Source organism: Benincasa hispida, chromosome 11, assembly GCF_027475165.1.
Source record: "Benincasa hispida cultivar pf3 chromosome 11, pf3_genome.v1.1, whole genome shotgun sequence".
Taxonomy (NCBI): domain Eukaryota; kingdom Viridiplantae; phylum Streptophyta; class Magnoliopsida; order Cucurbitales; family Cucurbitaceae; genus Benincasa; species Benincasa hispida.
The window spans coordinates 34,608,392-34,620,854 of record NC_143488.1 but is presented as its reverse complement, the minus strand read 5'-3'; the positions used below and the strand labels follow the sequence as shown (position 1 = coordinate 34,620,854).

The following is a 12,463-nucleotide window of genomic DNA, read 5'->3' as shown; positions in this document are numbered from 1 at the left end:
ACTATGACTTAAGGTGGAGAGGAAACAGACAATAGGGATTGAATGGGTAAATAATCAACACCGAACAAGATGACACCGGTTGGAAGAAGTACCTGTAATTAAAAGATTAGATCCTGGCTCAACCTTAAGAGTCAAGTCATCCACCAACACATTACCGCTGGGAGTAACAACCTGGTAGCAAATTCAATGTTAAGATGGCACGTGAAGTGTGTCTATATGTGAAGTTAATCTAGCTAATTCGCCGTACAATTTACCTTAACTCCAGAAAACTCAATATAATCTGCTTCACTGAAGCAATTCATATCACCAGTTGCAGGCTGAGAAGATTCAGCGCTCAACTCTTTGGACACAATCATTAGCTCATGAATCCGTCTAGCATAACCACTGCAATAATGAAGAAAATGAAAGAGAATGAAACCAATTAAAGAAATAACTTGAGAACTAGATGCACATGCTCCTAATGACGTAAACTACTTTCATCCATATATTCATCACCCATGTCATGCAAAGACTGTTTATGCTTTCTTTGAGGTTAACAACTAATTCATCAACTAGAAACAATGGTATCTACCAAAACAATTTATTACTAAATAATACCTTAGACGATTGAGACGTCTTGAACTAATAGATAGAGTTCCAAGAGACTGAAATAATGAGATTATAACACTGGTATGATATCTAAGGTTGCTCAACATCTCTGCTCGCCCTAAAGTTGAAGAGTCAGGTCTGAGATGACCAGAAAAGAAAGGCTCGATAATCAAAATAACAGCAAAAGTGGCACCAAAATACTTCACTAGGAAATCCTGAATCATGCCAAACCACCAATGTTCATGAAGGACAATTTTTAAATGTTCAACGAGAGTATTAAACTTTTGCAGAATATGAAACTCTTCTCTTCTTTCTCCACCATAAAAGGCTATGCTCTCAGAATGGGTTCTTAAACGAGATTGAAGTTGGCGGTACTCCCCTTCCAACTGTTGTTCTTTAGACATTAGTTTCCCAAAAGGAGGAGAAAAATTTCGGATCAAGGTTCCAGATACTGCTACATAACCCTGCAAAGTAGAATTTTTTTCAGTTTAACCATTGAAGTTAAAATTTTTAAACTGAACTCTAGAAAATATCTACATTCACACGTGCTAAATGAAAAGCATTGTCAAATGACAAAGAAACAAGAAAATTTAACAGCAGAGATTACCAAAATCCATAGGACATATTTTGGGCTAGCATAAGAACAAAGGCGCCAAGTATAGAGGAGACCATCAACAACTGCTGTTAAATCATCCTGTACAAGCTCACTCAATTCTGAACAAAACCTAGGTATATCACTTGCAATTCGCTGTTCAGGATTTGTCACTCGACCATCCACATGTGATATTTTGTAGTACGACATATTCTGAAACACAAAAGAAAGAAAAATAAATAAATATTTATAATTAGTTCAGCTACCATAAAAGACGACCCATTTAAAACCTAGATCTTAAGGATCTCATCATTGTAACATCGACAAGCCTTTGAAACAACATTCCTATCATCAAAACCCAATATAATGTGAGAAAAATTAGTCTTTTTGCAACTCCAACTGCACCCCTTCAGAAATTTCATTTGTATCATAACTTTCCTATCTAAAAAAAGTGGAGGGAAGAGGGAGTGAGCGAGTGAGTGTGTGTGTGTGTGTGTGAGTGAGAGAGAGAGACCACACAGTTTTTAGTTATGAATTTTTCCCTGTATAGACAAGAGTTTGGAGGGTGTTTTCATGATTTCTATTGCTCAACTTTAGATTAAACCACAAAAATCCCTTCCCTTTGACAATCTTCTTCTACTCAATGGTGCTATACAACCATCTCCTCTATACACAACAAGTGTGTTGTGCTCTTGGAATCTTCTTCTACTTAAAAGAAGCAGATGAATTTTTTTAAAAAAATAATAAGTCCCTTCGTCAAGAGCTACAAATAAAAGTACTAATATAGAAAGACATTATTAATATAATATGCAGGACAGTCTATAAACTCTACAGAAGTTAATACAAAGAGTAAGCATTTGATCAATAGCACTGCTTCAACAAACTGTAGCCAGAAGTACCTTAAAATAGTGAGTGTGAATGAGTCGTGTCAATATTTTTCTGAAATGTAGACTTAAGATCCCAGTCACGTATTTTGAAGTAGAGTAGAGAGTTGAGAGAAGGAAACATAAAAGCAGATTCTCTGAAATCAAACGTAAGAACAATGGAACACGTCGAAGAAATGCTGCACGAAAAAGAAATCCTTGAACTTTTGCTAGTCTATTGCTCAGAGCAGTTCGTAGTACCTGTATGAGTGATAAATACAAGCATGAACACATAAAACCACCAAAAAGAGTGTTTCCAACAGACATTATAGAGAACAATCATCACAAAGAAATTATAAGATATACATTCTTCTCTTTTTTTTTTAGTTCAAGAACATATAGAGATGGAGATTCAAACATTTGACCCCTTGGTTGAGGATATATACCTTTACCAATTGAGTTATGCTCGGGTCGGCAATATATTTTTTTTTTCCTTTTATCTTTTGTAAGAAACCAGAAACTTATGGGTTTTCTGGCATTCTATTATGCTCACTACATTTATTTCTACATGTTTAACTCCCCTTTCAATAATGACAAAGAAAGACTCTAATGTTTATCCATCTCTCATATCAAAGCCCCCTCCAATTTCCCACGACTTTTATAATTCCCTCTGGCAAACATAATTGGAAAAAAAGCTCAACAAATGTACTTGCAAAGTAAATGTGCTTCCCATTCTTTAATTTAAAACCAAAACAAAAAAAAAACAAAAACAAAAACTAAACTAAACTAAACTAAACTAAGCTAAACTTGTAAATGGTCCTATCTCTATGGAAAGCTAGTAGGCACTGTTACAAATAACTCCCATTAAGAGTATATCTGCCCACAAGAAATAGTTCTTCCTTTTAAATAGGAAACAACTTTTCATTAAGTTGAAAAAGTTACAAAGCTTCATCATACGATATAATATATAAACAACTCTACCAAAAGCAAGATAATCATTCACCCTTCCGCCTTTCAAATATAATGATAATAATAAGATCAAATCCAGTGTTAATAAAATGCAAACAAGAATAACCACAGAACTCTGTCTATAGAAGCCTAGACGGAACAAGTAACTTTAGATCAGTATAGCACCCCTGTACAATTCCCAAAAAAAAAAAAAAATTATAGTCCCCAAACTGAAGAATAACCACAGAACTCTGTCTATAGAAGCCTAGACGGAACAAGTAACTTTAGATCAGTATAGCACCCCTGTACAATTCCCAAAAAAAAAAAAAATTATAGTCCCCAAACTGAATGACAAATCAAATAAATCCACAAAAACTATCTGCCTTGTCTAAGAAACAACCAAGAACCCTTCAAAAGTTTCTTCTAGAGAGCTCGAACACTGGAAACATAAAAAAAAAAAAGAATTAGGGGTCAGATTCTAATAGGGACAATTTTTTTGGTATTTAGTCAAACATTTTGCCTCTACTTGGTCCTCTACTTCAAAAAAAAAAAATTGTAATTATAGCCTAACTCAAAACTACACCAATTGGGCCTCTTTTTTGTAACCTGTTGGTGCATGTGGATATCTCATCTCTCCCCTTATTTTATACTCCCTCTTTGGTTAATGAAATGAAAGTTCGTTTCTTAATAATAAATATTTAAAAATAATAAAAAATAAAAAATCGAGAACCCCTAAAATAACCGTTAGGTGAAGAGAACCAAACATACAGCCCTAATATATGACTCCACTTAATGCCTTCAAGATGGCGCACCAATCATCATGGAAACACAACTTGGTAATCACAGGGTTTGCACCCAGTCTAATAAAGAACCCCTTCCTCCTTTTTCACCCGAGTCTTCCTAGTCAGCAACAAAATAACGGTCACTAGTTGAGCAAAAGATCTACCCTCCCCTTTCACTCCCCGAACCAAGCTTTGGTGGTCCTACATTTGAGGTTATTCTGTCACCATCTTCTCCTTGGAATCAATTCTGTGTGAAAGACATGCAGTCCTGCACTCCTCTTTGTTCACCCCTATAGGTAGAACCATGCTTTCTTTTGATCCTTTCATTTGACAAGGTTGAGATTCCAACAAATCATCCATTACAATTGGAGTTTTTCAGCACACAGCAAGTACCTTCTCCATATCTAATTCTGCTAAAGACCTTCATATCAATTAGGAACTGCAAAACCAATATGAACTTGTATTCCAACTATCTCATTTTCTGCCAACTTAAACCTAATATAAAATGATGAACTTATCCTCTCTCCTCCAATTTAAAGTTGCCAACATCATAATCATTCACTAAACTTATCAAAAATGATTTATTTTCAATCCTACAATGCCTAGAACCCATGATTACTCTCATCCTTAAATGCCACAGGAGAAACACTGAGAGAGAGGCCCATGAGTACTTTCACCTGTATTTTTCTTTGGAAAAATCTCTAGCAATACGCTATATTGTGATTCCTTTCAATCCAGATTTCTCATAAAATTCCTTTTGGTCCTTTCTCCCAAAAGGCTAGATTTTCTCTTCAAGGCTGATCCACTAAAGATCATTTAATAGCTACTAAGGTATTAGAAGGAAGCACCAGGACAAATTAAATTCTTCCAAAAGATCCCCCCAAAATAATAATAACAATAATAAAATAAAGAATATCTTGACCAGTTTGCACATCTCAACTAATTTCACTAAACTTTTTACCTTACAAAAATCGGTTGTCAAAAAAATTCGAAAGGATTTTTAATATCTATTTATGTTTTTCTTCCTTTTTGCAAAGGATACGATGAATGAGAACTTGAGGCTGGGATGTCTTGTTTGCACCATATGTTGTATCAAAACCTCAGCACCAAATTCCAGCAAAAGATAGAGGATGATCATAATTATTCGTTATTCCAAAAGCTCAAATCCACGTCACCTTATTGATGGTGCTTGGGAGAAAGGATGTTAGATTGTGGACCCCCGATCTTTCAAGAGGCTTCTCATGCCTTTCCATCTTTTCATTGGAAGAGGTCTATGGTGGAGGAGGTGCTTTGGAATGTTAGATATTATATTGAATTTGCCTTCACCCACCAGCTTATGCTTTTGGATCAATTGGTGATTTAAGATGGTATCTAAGTAAGTGGTCCAAGGAGATCCTGTGTTCAAGCCCCTGCATTGTTATTCCTCCCCAATTATTCATTTTCACTTGTTGGATCTTCTTCATATTTAAAGCCCACAAGTGAGGGAAAGTGTTAGATATTATATTAAATTTATCTTCACCCATCAACTTAAGTTTTTAGGTCCATTGGTAATTTAAGATGGATTAAGGAGATGGAAAAGGTGTTGTGGCAACCGAGTTTCTTTGTAGTTTTTTGAGATATTTTGATTGAGAGTAACAATAGAATTTTTAGAGAGGTGGAGAGAACCGGTGGGAAGGTTTGGGAGGGGGTAGGTTTAATACCTCCTTGTATGCTTTGGTCTCGACTGGAGTCCCTTAATGAGGTTAAGGTTGGAATCCCCTTTTCGTTGGTTCTTTTTTTTTTTTCTTTGTACTCCTGTGTCTTTCATTTTTATCAATGAAAGCAAATTATTATCCAAAACAAAAACAAAAACATAAAAAAAGGACCAAATGCTGGTAAAAGTCTCCCAATGCATAATCTGCATGGAAGAACGAACTACAAGAACAATACCCAAATTCTAACGTCCATTCTCACAGTGGCCACTTAAAGATATACAACCAATGTTGTAGGGTCATGATGTAGTTATCATGGAATATTAGTTGAAGAGCACGTAAACGCATCCAAATACGCACTACCCCAGAAAAAATCCAACAACCATTTGAGCCATTTGGTAATAGAAACAAGAAAACAAAAAAGAACCTAACAAAAAAAAGTATTACTTATATTAGGAAGGAAAATTACAATATCCCAAACACTTTGAGAGGCCTAGACTCTCCTATGTCCTTTTTCTAGAAACAGCCCACCACTAGCTACCTTAACCCACTCTATTTGCAACCATCTTTCCTTAACCAACCTATTGTGTAGTAACTAAAATACCCTAAAAAATCAGCTAGAATATTACTAAATTGCATACTTTCAAACTCTGGAGATTGAATATCATAAAAGGAGTGAAGATGAGACTCCATTGTCTTATCTATGCATCTAACAAATCAGCTGCCCTCCCCTCCTTTCCAATAGAGATTTATTAAAGTTCGGGGAAATGGATTTAAGAGGTCTGTTCTCAGCTGAAGCATGATTCCAAAAACTTGTATTCCTCCTATTGCCAACCTCTATGTTGAACTGTTGGCACAAAATTTTCTACAAAGAATCACCAACATCCAGGAGCAATGTGATCACATTCTCACAGGATTAGCAGCGAACCGACCCTTGTGATCCAAGCCATTTGCTCAAACATAATTCAACCTAAGACATTTACTTCACTGGAGACTTTTCCCTTCCCTTTTTTTTTTACATTAAGCGAGAGAGGGAGAGATACAAAGAGATGAAAATATTTAGCATGCAGTCTATGATTTATCAGAATACAGGTTACATGATATAAGTAACTCTACGAAGAAGTTACGCATGAAAAAGAAAATGAAGAAGAAAAAGAAGAAGAAGACAGATTGACAATATGTCATCAGACTCATCACATCGATTGACAATATGTCATCAGACTCATCACATCGCTTGATATATATAGCTTGCACTTACCACTATACCCAGTAAAGATAATAGATCCTTGGCACCCGCTTTGCCCATCTTAGACAACAGAATAGCGGCAAGTGCATGAAGTGACTTCAGTCCACCACTCTTCTGCGTGCTTTTCTTGATCCTACCACCTTCTGTTTCCAAATTTGTAGATCTCTCGTCATTACTATCAAGCCCATTGTAATGGTTAAAAGATGAAGATTTTTTATTGCTTCGTGATCGCAAATATGCAGCAGTCCCACCAACAAGAACAACGCCAGAGGCAAATAGCAAAGTTTTCCTATCAAGAAGAATGGCAATTCATTCATGGCTCACCCAATCCCAAAGTTCAAATATAAATGGCTAACATGAATGACCATGTAAATAAATTCCATAATAAGTAATGAGTTGGAATTGATGCATATAAATTACAAAATGCTATGTGCATCATTGGAAGGAAAGTGGAAATTCATTATTGACACCAAACATCAAAAAAAGATATCACAATATATAAAATTTTCTAAACTAAAAAGTAACACAAACTTGCACAGTTTGCAACTAGATTATTAAATAATCTAATTCACAGAAGCAAAGACGTAAACTGCCTTAAGCTTCATCATAAATTACAAGTTTACTACTTGAACATTCAAGTTTGTGTCAAGAAAAAAAGTTCCTCAACTTTAAAAGTGTTTAAAAGGTCCTCAAACTTTCAATTTTGTGTCTAAAATATCTTTAAATTTTAGAAAATATCTACCAAGTACCTCAATGTTCATTTTTTTTGTCTAACAGGCCCTTAACATAATTTCAAAAAATAGAATTTTTTTGAACAAGAAACAACTTTTTACTTTGAAGAGGAGAAAAGAGACTAATGCTCAAAAAAAATTAAATTGAAAGATCTATGAGATTCAAAATTGAATTTTATTCATAATAGGACCACTAAACTTTTAATTTTGTGTCTAGTAGTCCATGAATTTTTAAAACTGTTAAATAAGGCAAAAACCTATTAGACACAATTGAAAATTCATGATCATTTGACACATTAAAAATTTTGGACACAAAAAATTTTCAATTCGACATAAAATTAAAAATTTAAGGACCTATAATACACTTTTAAAGTCCAGGAATCTAATGGATACAAAAGTGAAACTTCAAGAACCTACCAACTTGAGTTATGGGGATAAGAATGAGTTTTTTTTTTTTCCAAAAAAGAAACAAAAGAATAAGAAACAAGTATTTAAATCAATCAGACATTTTAGAAGTTCAGAATCAAATACAAAAATTCCAACAAGCATTTGATGTATTGACAACAAAAATGTTCTGGAATCAACAAGATATATTCCAGTGAACTGAACGTGTAATTTAACATGTTAAATATTGATTACTACGGCATCTGGGAAGCATACTACAGAAGTTTCAACAAGCATTTCATGTAATTGACACTAAGAATTTCCTGGAATCAACAAGATACATTCCCATTCATATAATTCTCGTTCAACCTCCGTTCACCACCAGGCACCACCTACACCATCATACATATAATGATATTTTGAAATCTAGGCCTTTATCTCTATGCTTTTACAGTTGAAATCTTGAGATAGAGGAACTCTTAGGCACACAGTTGACAAATACATTCGGTAAAACAAATTTGCACACATTTTAAGAAACGGATTCCATATAAATAAATCGAAGAGAATGGGCAAATACCGTACATAAAAGCTAACAACAGAACAGAACTTATTGAAAACCCAAATTAGTGAAGTCAACTCAAATGTAAAATACGTTCACAATACAAGGAAGTAGAAAAATCAGAAATACCTCCTTGAGGCAAGAATATTGTGGCGATGCTTGGTTAAATGCAACAACTGAAGAGATGGCATCTTTTATAATCAACCTTCCTCCACTTAAGAGCTGTCAACAGTGGAAATATCTTCTAAACTTAAAAATAAGAAGAAAAATCAAATTCATCGGTGAAATAAAAAATGATTGCCATAAAATGACTTAGAAAGCATGCAGACCTTTTTAACATATGAAAATGATATTAATATTGATAAAGAGAGACTATAGGCCAAGCAAGAAGATAACACAAGACCAAGAGGTTACACAAAGGAGCCTTGGTTGGCTATGATATGCATGAGGTCATAAGAGAAAAAAAAACACAAAAAAAAGCTCATCTTTTCAAAGAGATCTTAAAGAGAGAGAAGCAAGAAGTTTACTATATACAAATGACCATTATGGGAGAAAACGTTTGGGACAACATCTTCTTTTTAGGTAATAATGTGTATTTGGGCCACTTGCACTTGCACATACCTCAACCAGAATACTTGACCCTCCAACATTTAGCATGAGGAAACTTATAAAGTATTATCTCCTATTTAAGTTGGCCAATGTGATTTGATCCCATTAATTTTTAACATTAAGATTTGTAGTATGCTTCTTTGATCACTGAATGGTGGTTAAGTGTTATAGACAATCTCATGAGACATTTTTTTTCCACTTCTTTTATATGAAATGATCAATGCTCTCACGGTACATCCAAAAGCCATATTTGGAGGGAATGACAGCATGAAAGATGGACGATACATGACAAACATATTTTCAAAAAGAAAAAAAAAAAGGAAAAAAGAAACAAGAAACAATTCTCGTTGATGTAATGAAAAGGAAAAAATGTTTAGGAGATACAAACTCTCGCATGAAGAGGAAAGAAAGGAAATGAGCAACAAATACAACATAAAAGAGATAAATTTTCAAACAAACTCGATCTACAAGCCTCCTACAGCTGCAAAGCTACTACAAAATTACCAAAGAAACCACAAAAAACGACCACCATCCAACAAGGAGTAAATTGAAAACTTTTAACGATGCACGAACTAAAATTCCAATGAAAGAAGCTTTTGATGAATCAGCACCAAGAATCTTGGAAATAAACCTTCTCCTAATGCTCTAAAATCTTCCCACAACAGAACAAAACAGAGCCCAACAAGGCAAAAAGTAATGAACCATACATGACAAAAACATGGTAAAATTCTTCATAAATTCATAATCTAAGGCCAAATCAAAGAAACTAAGTCAAATCACTGCCAATTGTGTAGTTTCCTTTTTCTCTAGTTTTTCATATTATTCCTTTCTTTTTTTTTTTTTTTTTTTGGGCGGGGGTGTTATGTGTAACACAATTGCATTTATTAGAATAAATCAAAATCATAAAGACTAGGATAGAAAGGCCAAATATTGTAAAAGACTGACAATGAGAAGACGTTTCACTACTATAAATGCTACTGTAGTCGTCATATCAGTCTGCCTTTGACCGATTCAAATGTTGGATTACATTTTCCTTCTGAACTAATCAGCTCAACACACTGACTATAAACTTCACAAGAGGAAAACAAAGATACAAATGCGATTTGAACTAGAACTGCCCACTGCAATACCATCCAAAACTTCTAGTGACATCAAACGCTGGAGATTAGTTCATAACAAAAAGGAAAATTCTAAATTCATAGTCCTTACTCCCACCACCCTCCCACCCCCATTCCCGATATAAATATCCCAGATACCTCATGGATAGAGTAGAAGTAAAATCCTTAAGATTATAGGAACATGTTTGAAATCCAATGGCGCATATGAATAAGGCAAGACTAAAATTACACCCCAAAACGCTTACAACCAACTTCAGGTCTCCCATAATCTAAATTTGAATTTTGACCCATGTATGAGATTCATATAACCACTAGTTTTAGTTATGAGAAACTCAAGCTCTCAACCCATCTCACAGCCCTCTCCGCATTTAACCAAAGGAATTCCTTCCTTCCATCATTCCCTCTCCCTCCTCCGATGGCCAGAGAGTCTAATGTCTAACATATACATACACGCTTATAAATATAACTTCAAATCGAAAAAGCCGTAGCTGAACTTACCACCGAAAATTCTGGTATTATTCTACGCCCGAAGTAGCCGACAAATCTCAAAGCGAGTTAGCGGTAGGCGATTTCTTTCCCAAATTTGGAGCAAACCGTGCTAATCCTAACCTTAGCTGCTTGTTCCGGCACCTATTAGCTTCTGCATCAACATTTGATTGTTCCATCGTCATCCCTTGTTTCATCCTAAAGAACTCCCCACCATTTTTGCCACAAAACTATTGCTTTTGCTTCCCAAAATTCTAAAACCCCTTACCGTAATGGATTTAACTAGTTCTGTTTGCTCCAACTCCATTAATTGGGTTTTCTTTTGTATATCAAAAGCTATATTTATATATATTATATAATAATAATAATAATAATAATATTATTATTATTATTATTATTATTATTATTATTATTATAATAATAGTACCGTGATATTTTTAAAAATAAAGATGATCAACTGCGAAGTTCTTTGGAAAATAATTGTAAATCCAATTTAAGAGACCGTCTAATCTTTAAAATTACATATTAAAAAAACATGATCACTGGATTTTTTTTTTTTTTCTTTTACGGTAAAATTTTAATGATATGGTGGATAAATTTAACGTTGCCCCTAAATATTAATTTTTGAAAATTAATTATCGTATTGTCGTTGAAAATAACAAAGGTTTCATTAAATTTTAAGCGTAGATAGATTACTCTTACGCATGTAAGATGTATGTACGCATTTTGTCTCACTTTTACTAAAATACCCCTTGACTCAACCTTTAGTTCCCTTTCATCGAAACTTTCCAACTTCTTTGTATTTTGTTTTAATATTATTCACATTTGAGGTATTTAAATCTACCTTTTCTTCAAAGTGAGTTTAGCTAACAATGATTGACATGATGTTGTTAGATTTATTTTAAATTTAATATTATTATTAAGGTGACTAATATGCATTATCTGCTATTTTATCTTTTGGATCTATTATTTTATTGATATGAGATGTTTATATAAAGATAAAATGTTAAGGGTTGGTTCTTTCTTTGCCTCATCAAATAGGTTTTTTTTTCTCTCATCAAGAAACCTAATTAAGTTGTAAAGGAAAGTAACGGGAGAGAAATACAATCGATTAGAAGACCATTATCATGGAAAAGTATAATATTCTAACTAATGTTATTGTGGAAATCATCTAGCTCAAGGATCTTGATATTTATTATTTTGTATAATATTAGGGTTTTATTGTATAATCGTAAAGTTAAAACTTACCGATCTACTTTCTAGAAGTCGAAGGTTCGGTCACCGCTTCCTAAAATTAATCGCATAAAAACAACACAATTGGGATAAAAGCATAGATCTTCAATCAAAAGGTAGGTTCGATTACCATCACACATATTGAACTTTTATGTTTTCTAAACTTTTATAATGTTTATATGAAGGAATTGAACGCTTTCATCCTACCACATAAGCAATGAAATCACATGCTTTTATTTTTTATGATAATTAAAAACATACTAAATTCAGGGGTTAAGTATCGTACCTTTGCTAATATGTAACAACAAATTATCCTTGAACTTTTCTTTAACTTTGGAAGAGTTTTTCTCTACACAATGATTGTAGAGATTTTTGTCCAATAGGGCTCCCTAAGGCCCTTTATATATAACTCAACTAAGTTAATCCTAATCTCATTAGGATAAACCTATTTAATTATAATTATTTATTTTAATACCTCTTGTTAAAATTATAATTATAATTATCCCTTTTAATATCTCATATTAAAATAATTAAATATTTGAATCATATTCAAATATATTAATTATCTCATTATCTCTTTAATTTGAATTTCATTCAAATTAAGTAATTAATTATCTGAATCGTATTCAAATA

The 12,463-nt window shown here is 33.5% G+C and overlaps 1 protein-coding gene across 3 annotated transcripts in view; it reads right to left on the bottom strand.

The window, feature by feature from the left end:
- The window catches only part of ABCD1 (peroxisomal ABC transporter 1), a 29,010-nt gene extending 18,089 nt beyond the window's left edge, over nucleotides 1–10,921 (bottom strand). Inside the window, exons 1-8 of one of the 3 annotated variants that reach the window (XM_039047946.2) lie at nucleotides 10,610–10,921; nucleotides 8,514–8,606; nucleotides 6,723–6,999; nucleotides 2,080–2,304; nucleotides 1,196–1,393; nucleotides 598–1,052; nucleotides 255–384; nucleotides 93–171 (exon numbers count right to left, since the gene is read on the bottom strand). In XM_039047946.2, coding sequence (XP_038903874.1) covers nucleotides 93–171; nucleotides 255–384; nucleotides 598–1,052; nucleotides 1,196–1,393; nucleotides 2,080–2,304; nucleotides 6,723–6,999; nucleotides 8,514–8,575 — 1,426 coding nt within the window. In that variant the 5' untranslated portion in view covers nucleotides 8,576–8,606; nucleotides 10,610–10,921. Of the gene's footprint in view, nucleotides 1–92; nucleotides 172–254; nucleotides 385–597; nucleotides 1,053–1,195; nucleotides 1,394–2,079; nucleotides 2,305–6,722; nucleotides 7,000–8,513; nucleotides 8,634–10,609 lie in introns of all 3 variants that reach the window. The other 2 variants (XM_039047948.2, XM_039047947.2) reach the window with 2 other exon arrangements.
- Between the last annotated feature and the right edge of the window lie 1,542 nt (nucleotides 10,922–12,463).